The sequence below is a fragment of the Equus asinus genome, chromosome X (assembly GCF_041296235.1).
Source record: "Equus asinus isolate D_3611 breed Donkey chromosome X, EquAss-T2T_v2, whole genome shotgun sequence".
Classification (NCBI taxonomy): Eukaryota; Metazoa; Chordata; class Mammalia; order Perissodactyla; family Equidae; genus Equus; species Equus asinus.
Genome location: NC_091820.1, coordinates 59,362,238 through 59,376,665, shown reverse-complemented (window position 1 = coordinate 59,376,665; position 14,428 = coordinate 59,362,238). Strand labels below are relative to the sequence as shown.

Here is a 14,428-nt window from a genome sequence, read left to right as displayed (position 1 = left end):
GGCTGGGCCGTAACCACGGCGGGCAAAGAGACGCGCCCACAACCATACTCGCACTCCCTCATTCCTTTCCTCTCTCTCCTGCGGACACACACGCCTGCCATGTGTTTGACTCTTCGCTCAGACTCACCAGGATTCCTAAAGTCTTTCTAACAGAAAACCCCTCCGCTCCCCGTACAGGAACAGGGGCTCCTGCGGAGATCTGCAGTACGGTGTTTCTCTCAAAGCCTTCCCAGCCTCCCAACTCTCTTCTCTCTCCATGACTTCGCCCCCGCCTCCAAACAAAAACAAAAACACAAACATTCTTCAAATATATCCGCCCCATACACAAGGTCAGAGTACTTTAAACAAACCCAAAAGGTGCGTCTGGATTTGCCCCAGGGCAAAAAAGTTCATTCCTTGCCTGTGATCAATGAATGTCCCAGGTCCTACCCCCGGGACGTCTCTCGCCTAATCTCCACAGCCAAGGCTGCTCAGAGCCCCGCAACCCGCGCCTTACCAGCACCATGGGCAAGGAGCAAGGGGAAGGAGCTGGAGTGGAGCGCTGGAGGGGCGCCTGGACCAGGAGATATGGAGTCAGCGGCAGCGGGAGCGGACATCCTTGCCTAGAATGCCAGGTGGGGCGCACTGGGCCACTCACCTGCTTGGAACTCCACTTGGCGATTTTTCTCTCTTTCCTCCTGCAGCAGCATGGAGTAGAGGATCCCGAAGGAGTTCTGGATGCCGAAGATGGAGCCGTTGCACCAGGTGGCAGCGAAGACCACCATCCAGCCAAAGCCACCTTCGGGAGGCTGGAAGCTGCGCGCCGTGCCGCAGGTCTCCACGGTGGGCGTGGGCTCGTGTTCATGCTCCGGCTCGGGCTCAAACTCCAGCTCCGGCAGGGGTGCAGGGTCCGGTAGGGGCTGGGGCTCCGGCTGGGGCTCTGGCTGGGGCTCGGGTGGGGGCACTGGCACGGGCTCGGGCTCTGGCTCCGGCTCTGGCTCGGGGTTACCCACCCGCTCCTGCTGTTCCTGGTCTGCCTCCCACCAGGGCCCCTTAGCTTCCTCGCTCGCCGGGCTTTGCAGCGCCATCGCGGTCGGGGGACTGTGGCTGCTCGGGCCGGAGGAGCCGCTGTGTGGCTGGTACTTGTTTCTGCTGCTGCTGCTGCTGCTGCTGCTGCTCCAAGCGCTACTGCCGCCGCTGCCTCCTCCTCCCGGCTCTGCGCCCCAGCTGGCCAGCTTGTCCCGCGACAGACGGTCCCTCGAGCCCTCTCCCTCTCCTCCCCCGTCCACCCCACCTCCTCTCCCCATGTCATCTCTCTCCTCCCCCTCCTCCTCCACTCCCCCCCCCCCACTTCTTCCTCCCTCAACAGGCGGCCGCTACAGCCTCCCTCTTCTCCCCAGCCCTTCCTCCTCCTCATACTCGCCTACCTACTCTAGCCGTCGCTGCCTCCCTCAACTCCCTTTTCAAACTACTGAATCCTGTCCTCCTTGTCCAGATGCCCAGTAGAAGGAGAGTTAAAATGCAAAAACGAGAGCACAAACTATCCTTTTCCCCTGCCCTCTCCTCTCCGCAAGCTCCAAACGAGTATTGATCAACCCAGAATACTCAGGGAAGACCCAGCCTACGCTTTGCTTTCACTCCCCTCTGCCTCACAAGCAGCCTGGAACTTGCGGCCCCGGGGACCCCAGGATGAGAGCTGGCCAGTGAGAGACCCCACCCTACCCTTCATTGGGAGTCCCTATGTCCCGCCTTGGGCTGGAAGGGGACGACCTGGAGGGGACAGCCCAGACTTCGGACACAGAGTGGGCACAATCTTTTCGAGTACTGGGGCTCAGTGCCCCACAGCCTACGCACAACGCCCCCTCAGTATCTCCCCTCCCCCGCCCCGTTCGCCTTCCCGGCAAATCCCTGGCGGGGCGCGGAGGGGAGGAGGCGGCCCGGCAGCGAGTCCCGCCCCTCCGGGCAGTCAATCAGGGCTTTGTTTGCGCCAACCTGGAGCCCAGAGGAGCCGTAGAGGGCCGGGTCTGGGCCGGGGGCCGGGCCAGGAAGAGGGAGGGAGGCGCAGTGGCACCGGAGGGGGCCGGGCCCAGGCGGGGTGGGAGCCGGAGCTCAGCTAAGGCTCCTCCCGGCTCTCTGTCCCGCATTGGGGGACTAGGAGTCGGGGCCAGGTCGAGTCGCCAGTTTGGTCAAGGGCCGCCGGGCCCCGGACATCCCGGCTGGGTTGGTCCCTCGGGACTCGGCCGCCGCTTTTCAGGCGCTCAGGACTGGGCCGAGCCGCTGGCGGAGGGAGGTCTTCCCAGCACCCACTGCCCTTTTCCGCCCACCTCCGGCATAGAGACATTGGAGTCCCGCTGAATGTCCCAGACTAAGGCCCCAGCCCCGCGAGGGTAAGGGAGAGTTTGTTCCCCAGAGAGCGTGCGGGTCCTGGGGGGCGGGAGAGGTGATCTGCCCTGCGGGCGGCCCGGCTCCCAGCCAGAGTGAGCAGCTGTACCCAGCCCTCGGGGTCGGCCCGGCGATCCCGGGAAGCTCTGCCTCCCCTAAGGGCCCGCGCGTCTAATGCACTAATCATGAGGTCGCGGTGTGGTTACCAAGCTACTCCGCTCCCCACGAGCTGGCAGGCAAGCGCCAAGCCCTTTCTACGCAGCATCTCATTAACCTTCTTGCTGAGTGAAAAGACTGAATGGCCGGTGAAAATGCAGCTCAGGGCTGCGCCAGATGCCCACAAACATAGAGTCATTAAGTACTTGAGGGCGGGCTGAGCTGGGCGGTAGGATAGATGTATCTCGAGAAGTTTGCCGTGCCAGGGGAGGAATCGGCCAAATTCACAAATCAGTCAACAGAGCAGGCATTGCTCAAGCGAACAGAGCACTGTCCCTTATTGCTCTGAGCTAAATATTATTATCACCTGCTTTTACCAAGCAGGAAACCTGAGGCTCAACGAAGTCAAGGCGTTTATTAGCCTAAGGTCATGGGACAAGTCAAGTACAAGCTGGAATTCAAGGCAGGTCTCCATACAGCAAAGTCTCTTGCTCCCTGAGCTTCACCGCAAGACTCTAGGGCCAGGAGCTCCTGGGGAGAGGGACAGAGGAGGGAAGGCAGGATCTGGCTGAGCTATCACAAGTAGGCTTCTGAAGGAGGTGATGGCCTTGGATGTTGAGAAGGATTCTAACAGGCTGGGGGTGGGGGGTCCGGGGGAGGGATGTCCCTGCCTGAGAGGGACAAAACACAGAAGCATGGGACGACTCTACTCATAGAAAGAGGTAAGTGAAAAGCTAATCAGGCCGAAACTTAATATGTATGCTGTCTCTCCCAGGGAACATTTGCATTTTAATAAAAATCCACAATGCTTCAGCCAAGAAAAGTGACAAATCATGGATATTATGGGCACTGGGGCTAAAGATTTGCTTTTTAGTCAGGGGTCTCACCATCCCCATGACCAACTGTTGCCCCAGGGGAGCATTAGCCTTGGTTTCCATTTGCAGGGAACCTGATTAAGGTCCTGAAAAGGATTATTTCCAACCCCAGAACTAGGGATAGTCCCTGGAGTCTTGCACCCCATCTCAGACTCCTGCTGTCTAAATTCTATTTTCCTCACTAAATGGATTTTTAGATCGCTGGAGTGGGGGTAAGGGTAGGTGATGACACCCACTGAGAATCTCCTGTAAACCTAGCGCTATGCTAGTCCTTTACATGCATGATCTCATATAATCTTCATAACAAGCCCATAAGGTTGGGATGATTTGTCCTTGTCTTATAAGGTGAGGAAACAAGCTCTAAGAGGTTAAGTCAGTTGTTTGAGTTTACAAAGCCATTAAAATTTAGAACAGTGCAATTTGTTCCTTTGTGTGAGCTTCAAAGTATGTGCCTCACTCAGGAGACAGGATTGCATAACCACCATCCCACCATTCTAGCAATACATGTAGTACCTACCATTTTCCCCCTCTTTAGAAGGTACTTTATAATGGTGAGAGCACTGGCATCAGGAGACCTGGATTCTAATCTTGAATCTACTGTTGCATAGTTGTGTGATCCTAAGCAAGTTGTTTTCCCTTTCTGAGCTGCAGTTTCTTTATCTGCAAAATGGAGTTAATACCTACTTCACAGACTTATTAAATGAGACGTATACGCTTTATTTTGTATATACAAGGGAGCCACGGATGATTTTTGAGTAGGAGACTAACATCAGATCTGCATTTTAGAAAGAAAACTTTGGCAGCAGTGTAGAAAGTTACTATGGCTTGGAAAGATAAGAGGCAAGGGAAAAAAAAGCAATGAAGCAAGTGAAAAAAATTGTTGATGATCTGAAATAGGGCTTGACTATGGGGATGAAGACAAGGGGATGGCTCTGTGATGGAACCATTCTTATGGTGAAGTTGATAGATTTGGGTAGTGGGGGAAAAAGATGCAAAAATGATGGTGACATTTCTTGCTTGAGTGAAGATAAGGCTGGTGAGAGGGTTAATGGAGATTGAGAATTAGGAGCCAAATCGGGTCTGAGGTACCTGTGGCTTCCTGTTTCTTCTCCTTCCACACAATTCTGTTAGTTACAGCTCTCAAATACAATTTAATCATGACACTTCTCTGGTTTAAACACTTTCAATGATTCTCCATTTGATCCTTCAGCTTAAATTCCTCAGCCAGGCATAAAAAGTCCTTTATGGTTTGGGATGAGCCTCATTCATTCAGCAAGTATTTACTAAGAGCCTTTACATGCCAGGCTCTTTACTAAATACCAAGGACACAAAAAGACATGGTGCCTGTTTCTCAGGTGCTCATATTCAATCTGTCTAGTACCTCTCTCATTTTCTCCCCTCCCTTTTCTCCCATTCTTACCAGGCTCCAGACACACTGGATTACCCACCATTTCATAACTTATGGGCATCTGTTGGTCTCTCAGCCCTCATCGCCCATTCTCCTCACAATTCTCCAGTTGAGATTTTATGCCTTTACTGAAATCTCCAGAGTGGATTCAACAAAGCAGATAGCGGGGTTAGTCTTGAAGTGGAGAGGCATGCCTCTTGCTTTTGTCATATCATTCAGTCATTCATTTCACAAATAGTTATTAAGCAATTATTGTGTGCCGGTCACAATGTCAGGCACTGGGGACGAACATACAATGGTCCTTGTCCTCATGAAATTTACATTCTAGTGGAAAATACTAATAATTACAACTACCATTTATTGAATTGGACTCCATTCGACTTGGTGAAGACATTTTGAGATTGAGAAAAAGAGAAGGGAAGGATGTAAAGGATGAGAGAATGTTGAGAGTGAGGTGTAGAAAAAGGGCTAGGATCTAGAGACGAATGAAATTTTGTCTACAGATTTCTAAATCAGATTTGGTCAACAAACATCATCGATAGCAACAAATCTTTAGAGAGCACCTACCATGTATAGATTTGTTCAGCTTGGCTCATGCTCATGACAAATAAGTGAGGTGTGGCCCCTGTAAGCCCTTTAAATTATTTTACTTGTCTGACTGTGGACCTAGGGAAACCCCAGTGAAGGTCTCTGGTTTATACTGCAAGAAAGAATGTGCTTTCCTTCTGTCCCTGACAGAAATACGCCCATAAATAAATAAATATTTATGCCCTTGATTACTCATACTAGTTGGTAAAGCAGAGCAGTGGATCCCTATCCTGGTTGCACATCAGAATCACCTAAAGAATTTTGTAAAAGTACTGACTCCTGGGTCCCACTCCACATTTGCTGAATAAGAATATCGGGGGTGGAAGCCAGGAATATATAGTTATAACAAGCCTCCTAGTAACACTGATCCACTGCCAGGTTTTGAAACCACTAGACCAAAACAATAATAACCCAAAATTGGGATCTCAAAGCCAAGTATAATTTGTCTAAAATTTCTCCCAAAACTTTGGGGACCAACATAAGGATGTCAATTTTTAATGTTGCCACTTGAGGACATGTATCATCACTATCATATTGTTAATTAAATTGTATTTTAACACCGAAATATAGAAAATGTAGAAAGGACATGGTCTTTTACTGAGGAAAGTGTTTCTCAAGAAAGGTCAGTTGGCACTAATTTTTCTCATGTGTCAGCAGACTGATGAAAATGTCACAGGCTATCATGGTTCTGCAGATTAGTGCTTGGGACTCACTCGAACAGATGACCACTGAAAGCCCTTCTGTCCCCGATGTTCTCTATTTTAGGCCAAGCGTACTTCCTTGCTTGGGGCCTCTCCCATTCTCCAGTAGCGTTTTCTGGCTAGAGTGGAACTCAGTGGGTCATTCGCATCATTCCGCTGCCCTGTGCCTAAATCATCCTAACTGCTTGAGAATGGATGATGTATTGAGAGCTTTCTCAAGAAGGTGAGTTCATAATCTTTCCCTCCTTCAGTCACTTTTCTTTATTCATTTCTATGAGGGTAACTTAAGAGTTCTGATGACACAGCATTGCCTTGGATCCAAGAGTTAAGTGGGATTGATTGTGAAAGGGAGCCAGGATGTTCTTGTAGTGGCAAAAGAAGTCCAAAGGCAGAGAAGACAGGTTTTCTTGACCATAATCAGGAAAGAGTCCTGATGGGAACCCATATTACTGGGAAACTAATTTGAATGTTGACACCTGATGGTCAAAGTGGAGGCATGGAAGGGAAAAGATACTGTACGTAGCCTGATTTCGGCTTGAGCCAGCAGGCTATTCATAATAATAGGTGCATTAAAAGCAAATCAATTGGCCATATGCATGGAGCCTGCTTCCTGAATGCTAAGGAAGCAATTCTGCTCAATAGTTGGTCTATTATTAGAGCAGGCATAACGGGGAAAAGATGACAGAAGCAGCAGGAGCATTATAGAAAAGAATAAGATAGGAAATACTTAACCCTCTGAGGGCTAGCACAGAACAGTAATGCTTGAAGTGAGAGAAACGGTGAAATGAATTGGTTTCTTGATCATATCCAAGGGAGAAATGGAGTGGTTTTTATAGGCCTTTTATTAATTTATTCTTTTCTTTAATTCATTTATTGAGAGCCTACTATGTGCTAAACATTGTGCTAGACCTTGGCTAAAAAAATTCCCTATCCTGAGAAGTGGAACTGTTATAAGGCTGGAACAGAGGTGTCTCAAGTGTATGGTTACAATGGAGTGCAAGGATGGGCCTTGCCCTTGTTCCACCTCGGTTTCCTCTCGTAGACTGTGACCTCCTTGAACAGAGAGTGAGCATTACCTATTTTTGTATCCTGAGCATTTAACACAATACCTGAGACAAAGAAGGTGCTCTAAATATATAAATAAATAAATTTAGCTACTTGATGTAACAAAGCCCATAAACAATAGAGATGAGGCTCATCCTTCACGTTTGTTGTGCAGATTGCAAATAAAATATGGAAAGCACCTAGCATAGCACCTAGCATGTAAGTAGGTACTCAATAAATGTTAGCATGTAGTAAGTGTTTAATAAATGTTAACAGCAAGATAGTTTGAAGATTGCTTTCATTGGAAAAAGAAGAAAACAACCTGGTATGTTCTTTGGCATTTGTTCAATTACCAAATCTAGAACACAGAAGGTCAGAGCTGGAAGGGACATTCCACAAAGTCAAATCTCCCCATTTTACAGATGGAAAAACTGAAGCCTAAAGAGGGAAGGATTTCATTAAGATGACATCTAAATTATCTAAGCTTTTCTTTCTAATTACCTCAAATCCTTGTAGAAGGCAATATGATGTACATATATACATATAAGGTAGGGGCATCATTTTACAATTGACACAGAGAAAGATTAATCATTTTCTCAAGGACCTATGATTCACAGTGTGGCAGTCTGGCTCCAGAATCTATGATTTTAACCACTACACTTTTCTATCATAGCACTTATAAAACTATCTTAAATTTGCTCATTTAACGTCTCCTCACTAGAACCCAAGCTCCTTGAGGGCAGGAATAGTGTCTGACTTCTACTGTGGATAGATATTCATTCACTTAACAAATATTTATTGAGCAACTATTATACACTGGGACTTGCTAGCCCTGAAGAGCAGGCTGTATCTTTGAAGCCACATTATCTAGCTCTGTGGTGCTGTTGGTGTTCATTTCCATTTTTTAAAATCTCCTTCCCTTTATTAGTGTCTTGTTGAACATTTCAGCTTAATCTCATCTGTTCTATGGGGCATACGGTTCTGCCCATTCTTGGGTCAGACTGTTAAAGGAGAATAATCACTGAGAAACTTTGGGGGGAAAGTGAAGTGTCAGAGACATGATGAGATCTGGGAGTTCCTCACCACATGGAGAGGCTTCTTTCAGTAAAGGCTTTGGGGTATTACATTTGGTAGGTTTTTTGTTTTGTTTTGTTCAATTTAGGAAGTGCTCTAGGCGTATAATATCCTTTGCCTGCCCCTCTCATTTTGCCTTCTAAGAATTCGTGGTTTGGCTGAAAAGGTAAGTCATATACATCCAGAAAGATAACTGCCCTAGCACCAGGTCAGTAGTAGAGACACTAACTGCCAAAAAGACTACAGGAGGGCAAGGTGAGGGAGACTTGGGGTTGGGGTGGGGTGGGGTTCAGGGTAGCAGAGGGAATGATAGGAGTAGATGTTGTGTGCCTGCATTCTCAGACATTGCCTGTTCCACCTCTTTGAGGGTGACTTCTCAGACTCCAAGACAGCCACAGACCTAGGGCCTTTAGGAACCCCAAGGCCCTTGCACAGGAAGTTTCTAGAGAGTAGGAGACAGAAGGACGAAACAATGATGGGAGGCTTAGGACCAGAATCACGTATCAGCAGCTGAGTTAGAGGAGAGTGACTGATATGCTCTGGCCCAGGGGCCAAGTTTCAAGTCCAACTTGCTGACCCTGCAGATAAAGAAAGCCAGCTAAAGGGCAGGAAGAAATCGTTCAAATGGAGCAGGGGCAAGGGTGCAAGAGGCAGGGGCAAGGGAGTTGAGTGGAGAGGAAGGACAAAGAAGAGGCATTTTATTTTTCTCCCTCAGTACATATTTACAGAGTTCCTTCTGTGCCTGATTAAATTCAGTTTTCCCAGGGCCTCTTTTTGGATGGAGGAGAGGACAAAGGAGGACTGTATTTTGTTAAAACTTTCTGAGACCTGGAGATGTTAACCCACTTGCCCAAGGTCATGCTATGAGTGGGACCCAAACCCTTGTCTCTTGGTTCCTAACCATGGGACATTTCTCCATGCCACACTACATCCTATTATGTCATTCAACTGCCTAAAAACTGAGATAATTCCTTACTGCCTAAGGGGTAAAATCCAAACTCCTGAGATACCACATTGGGCCCCTCATTATCGGGGCCCTGTTCAACTCTCCAGTTGGTTCCTGGGCCACTTTCTACAACGAGATTTAAGGCACATCAGCATAGAGCTCTTCTCTACCTCACCACCCCCAAATGCCCTTGTCTCCTTTTTCTCAACTTACCCCTCCCCCAAAATTGAAAGAATTTTACCATGAACACCTGTATACCCACCACTGGATTCTACCATTAACATCTTACTATATTTGCTTTATCAATATCTGTCCATCTATCCAACTCTCCATTGATCTATCAATCCATTTTAATTTTTAATGCATGTCAAAGTAAATTGAAGGCATCAGTACACATCTCTCCCCCAGTGCTTCTGCATGTATGTTATTAACTAGAGTTCAATGTTTTTGCAGGTTCTTTTTTCTTTTGAGATAAAATTTACGTGCAGTGAAACACATCAATCTTAAGGGGACATTTGCTGAGTTTTGACAAATGCATATACCTCTATAACCCAAACCCCTAGAAACTACCTTCGTGGTCCTTCCCAGGTAATCCCTCCCCCACCTCATCCTCAAGAGAACCACCATGGATTAGTTGTGTCTTTTCTAGAGATTCATATAAATGGGATGATGGCATGATACACTATGTAGCCTTTTGAGTAGGGCATCTTTCACAGCATAATGCTTTTGAGATTTAGCCATGCTATGCTGGGTAGTATTCCAGTATATTTGTGTTGTATTTACCAGTTGATGGGCATCTGGGTTGTTTCTACTTTGGGGCTATTATGAGTAAAGCTGCTATGAACGTTTGTATACAAATGCTGCTATGAACATGTCTTTTCTTGCACATATGTATGCATTTCTGTTAGATGTATACTTAGGAAGTGGAACCACTAGGTCATAAGGCATGCACATCCTTACATTTTAGTAGATGCTGCCAAACAGTCTTCTGAAGTGATTATTTCAATGTGCACTCTCACTAGTGGTTGCTCCACATCCTTGACAACGGTTGGTGCTGTATATCTTTTTTATTTAATTTATTCTGGTGTAAATGACATTGTGGTTTTAATTTCATTTCCCTGATTAAAAAGGTCAAGTACCTTTTCATATGTTTATTGAACATTTATTTATCCTTTTGGAACTATCATCCTTTTATTTGTGACCAATCTGGTGAGTAATTTATCTCCATTTTTACTTAGTAAAAATCTATTCTATCTTCAAAGTCCTGCTCAAATGTTACCTCTTTGATGAAGCTTTCTTCATATCCTAGGCCATATAAATGTTTCCTCAGAATTCTCATAGCACTTTGCCCTCAATTATAATAGTTCACTTTTATTGGGCATCTATTTTCACCCAATACTGGGTTAAACTATTTCTTAGAGCAACTCCGGCTTTGTGTCTTGGGGTCTATCTCTTTGTAATTACTTCCCTTACTAGTCTAGGATCTCTTCAAGGACAGAAAATCCACTTTGTTTAATTCTGTACACCCTCCTCCATTCACTATTCCCACACTTACAGAGTGACAAGCACATAGTAGGCACTCAATAAACATTTGTTGGATTAAATACTTGTTGAATACATGACATATATTACTTTGGATCTGCACAGGGCCTCAGCAAATGGTTAATATTGTTGAATTAATGCTGAAAGATTTTGTAAGGGAAGGATTAAATCAAGTCACTTAAAGCTGTTCCATAACTCTGAGGCTCAAAACTAGACCTTGGTTTCAGTTTTCTAGGCTGGAGCGACAGGGGCTATTTTTCTTAGGTCCCTGCCATGCTTGTAGAATGTCAGCTCCATGAGAGCAGAGATCTTCAGTATCTAGAAGAGTGCCTAACACATAGTACATGTTTAATAATTGGTTGTCAAGAGAATGATGAGAAAATCAACAGTGACCCAAGCCTCCACCCTCTATCCTCATCTTGCCCTGATATTTGAAATGCTATATTCGTGGCTGCTTCCTTCAAGTTATGCGCTTTCAATATACCAGTCCCCAAAGAGAAGTGACTCCTTCACCTTTGACATGTGCATTGTGATTGGCTATTCACAAAGCAATTTTATGTCCAATATCTCCTGTGATCTGTACAGCAATTTTCTGAGGTGGTCAGGCTAGGGATTATCATGCCCATTTTGCAAAGGGGAAATTGAGGCTCAGAGGGGTGAAATTATTTTGTTCCAAGTTACTCAACTAGTAAGTGAAAAAGCCAAGACTTGAACCCAGGTTTTCTTATCTCCATCCAGAAATTTTTCCACCACAAATGAATCTATCAGATTGGTGAGGATGGGGGAACTTGAGGGCCCTGGGGATGTAAATGGAGTGAGAAGAAACCAGAGAGAAAGTTATAAACAGAGAGAAAGGTCCTGAAGGGAGAGGTGGAGAGAGACAGTTGAAGATGAACCTGGTGCTGTGACTATTCTATCCCTCTCCCTACTCATTGCCTCAGGAGCCCCAGTTTTAGCAGGGGGACCAAGCCTGGTACCCACATCAATGGAGCTCCCTTAGGGTGAAAACGTCCCTTGGGGCTGGCCCGGTGGCGCAGTGGTTAAGTCCGCACATTCCACTTCGGCGGCCCGGGGTTCTCTGGTTCGGATCCCGGGTGCGGACATGGCACCGCTTGGCAAGCCATGCTGTGGCAGCCGTCCCAAATATAAAGTAGAGGAAGATGGGCACTGACGTTAGCTCAGGGCCAGTCTTCCTCAGCAAAAAGAGGAGGATTGGCAGCAGATGTTAGCTCAGGGCTGATCTTCCTCAAAAAAAAAAAAATCACTTCCCTGGCTGGGAGGAGTCCAACCCATGGGGTACTTGTGAAAGAAACAATACTTCAGGCCCTCTTCCTATTAGAAGATCTAGTTTTAAGGGCTTTGAGATTTGGGGGAAGGGGGTATTGGGGGGGAGTAGAGATGGTGATAAAAGTAGCCCTCTGGGCCCTGCCAGCCAATCAGCAACAAAATCCCTATGACTCTATTTCTGGGGAAGCGCCACATCTGTGAAGGGGGTGGGGGTGAATCCCCAGCTTCTCATCCAACTAGGGAAAGACAAATAGAGCTAACGGAATCAGATGATACTAATCAGTTACAGACCCATTTCCAACACTTCCTTTATGAAGTGCTGAACAAGTCTGGGCAGGGGAGGAGGTTGGGAAGAGCCACAGCCCAGAGCTCAGTACTCTTGGAGTTGAGTTTCTGGCCACATTCCATTTGTCCATTCCCATTTGGAGGGTGGGTTCTGTGTTTGCATATGAGATGTAGGAGCAGGGGAAAGGAAAGGACGTTGGTGACAAATGTCAGTGGTAAAAAAAAAAAGTAAAGGATTCCATGGTCATGGCCTTTATCTGACAGTGTGTTGCAAACTCCAGACTTTGAAGAGTATTTAACACCTATCAGTCCCCATGGTTAAGAGAATAGGAAATTGAGACTTTGGACTAGGGCTGCTGAACTTGTGTAGGACAGAGCTTGTGCCACTCTTCTCCTCCGCACTCCTATCAAGCCTTCCTCTGTGCTCTTGTAGCACACTGTAGCTCCCCATGCCAGCACTCTAATCAGCTGTTTACTGAACTGTTTCACCCGCAGGAATGTGAGCTCCTTTCTGTATTCTCAGGCACATAATAGGTGCCCTATAATTTTATGTTGCATGTGTGAGCAAATAAGACCCGGCTTTGGAAGAGGGGACCTCACCAGTACTTGGCTAAGAGAGACATGGGAAATCATTATACACCACACTTGCATTGGCCCTCCTGAGCCACAGCTTCTGTACCAGTCCCAATTCAGTAAGCAAATAGTTGTTTTCTTCTCCATCCCTTTCTTCCTTCTTTCCTTTCTTCCTATACAAGAGTCTGGGTGGTGGAGAGGCTTCCTAATTCCCTTGGAGTCTGGTACAGTGAAAAGAACAAAGGATTCAGAGCCAGTAGACTTGGGTTTAAGTTCCAGCTCTGCCTGTCGCCGAGTGACCTTGGGTGAGTCTTTTATCCTTTCTGGGTCTCTTAGGGTCTTTATCTGACAATAGAATAAACTAGGACCAGTATTTTCCCAACTGTGCTATTTGGTGCCATCGGGTGTCATTTCCCAAAGTGTAATATAAGGACATGAGACAATTTTAGGTATTACCAGAAACAAATTTCAATAGCTGTGGATGTATTTTAACATGAATCAGAAGAAACATGCCTAGGAGATTAAATCTATGATAATACATAGGATGAGGCTGAATTTATTTAAGAAAAAAAGTAAGTCAATTTAAAGAAAAATATTAAATAAATATTAGCACATTGGCTGGTGGATGTAGTAAAAATGATATAGATGCTCTGGGTAGGACTGAAAGTTGGACAACACTGCTCTAGAATTCTGAGGCGTCTCTTCAGGCCAGGGTTGAGTCCAGGGCCTCCCACTGTCAACCATCACCACTACCCTTTATCCAAAAGAGTTGCACCTTTAATTTGAAGAAAGAAAAAACACAAAAAAAAAACAAAAACAGAAAAAAACCCAAACCCTGGCCCAGGTAATCTCCAAGGGTCTCCCAGTGCTGACATTCTAAGACTCTAAATCACAACAGCCAGACTTGGATATTCTCCTGGCCTGAGGGGTAACTTGAAGTCTATGTCTATTCAGGTGATTTGAAAAGCTTCCCACTTTCCTGTGGTGCACTTTAGGCTCCAAGGCAAAGTTATGGGAAGAAATTTGGAACCCGCCATTGAGAGGTAGCCTTGAAGGGGGCAGGAATAGTCTCCAAAGTTCAGCTGCCCTCTGGTGGCCATAGGTATAAACATGTATAGATAGAGAGTTCCTTTTGGTCTGGATTGGCATCCATTCAGAGCACACAGTTCCAAAGTACAGTGGTTCTCAACAAGCCTCAGAGACTCCAGGGGGGCTGGAGTGGGGATGAACCTGAGAAGTCTTTATAGCTCTGGCCTTTACCAGGCTATATATCTTCTTCAGCCCAAGAGCAGAATGGTAGAAAAAGGCTCAGTAAATCCTGGGCCTACAAAATCTGTGGGATACAGCAAAAGCAGTTCTATGAGGGAAGTTTATAGTAATTCAGGCCTACCTCAACAAAGAAGAAAAATCCCAAATACACAATCTAAAAGTGCACCTAAAGGTACTGGAAAAAGAACAACAAACAAAGCCCAAAATCAGCAGAAGGAAGGAAATAATAAAAATCAGAGCAGAAATAAATCAAATAGAGACTAAAAAACAATAGAAAAAATTAATGAAACCAAGAGCTGGTTCTTCGAAAAGATAAAAA

At 46.1% G+C, this 14,428-nt stretch overlaps 1 protein-coding gene and 1 long non-coding RNA gene across 3 annotated transcripts in view; one reads left to right on the top strand and one right to left on the bottom strand.

Annotated features, from left to right (window-relative positions):
- Nucleotides 1-1,277, bottom strand: part of SLC16A2 (solute carrier family 16 member 2) — a 96,291-nt gene extending 95,014 nt beyond the window's left edge. For both annotated transcript variants that reach the window (XM_014827413.3, XM_014827414.3), the window contains exon 1: nucleotides 638-1,277. In XM_014827413.3, the coding sequence (XP_014682899.1) occupies nucleotides 638-1,067 (430 nt within the window). In that variant the 5' untranslated portion in view covers nucleotides 1,068-1,277. The remainder of the gene's footprint in view (nucleotides 1-637) is intronic.
- A 65-nt stretch (nucleotides 1,278-1,342) lies between these two features.
- Nucleotides 1,343-14,428, top strand: part of LOC139042752 (uncharacterized) — a 43,958-nt gene continuing 30,872 nt past the window's right edge. Inside the window, exons 1-2 of the long non-coding RNA XR_011499868.1 lie at nucleotides 1,343-3,239; nucleotides 6,154-6,312. This is a non-coding gene — a long non-coding RNA (uncharacterized lncRNA). The remainder of the gene's footprint in view (nucleotides 3,240-6,153; nucleotides 6,313-14,428) is intronic.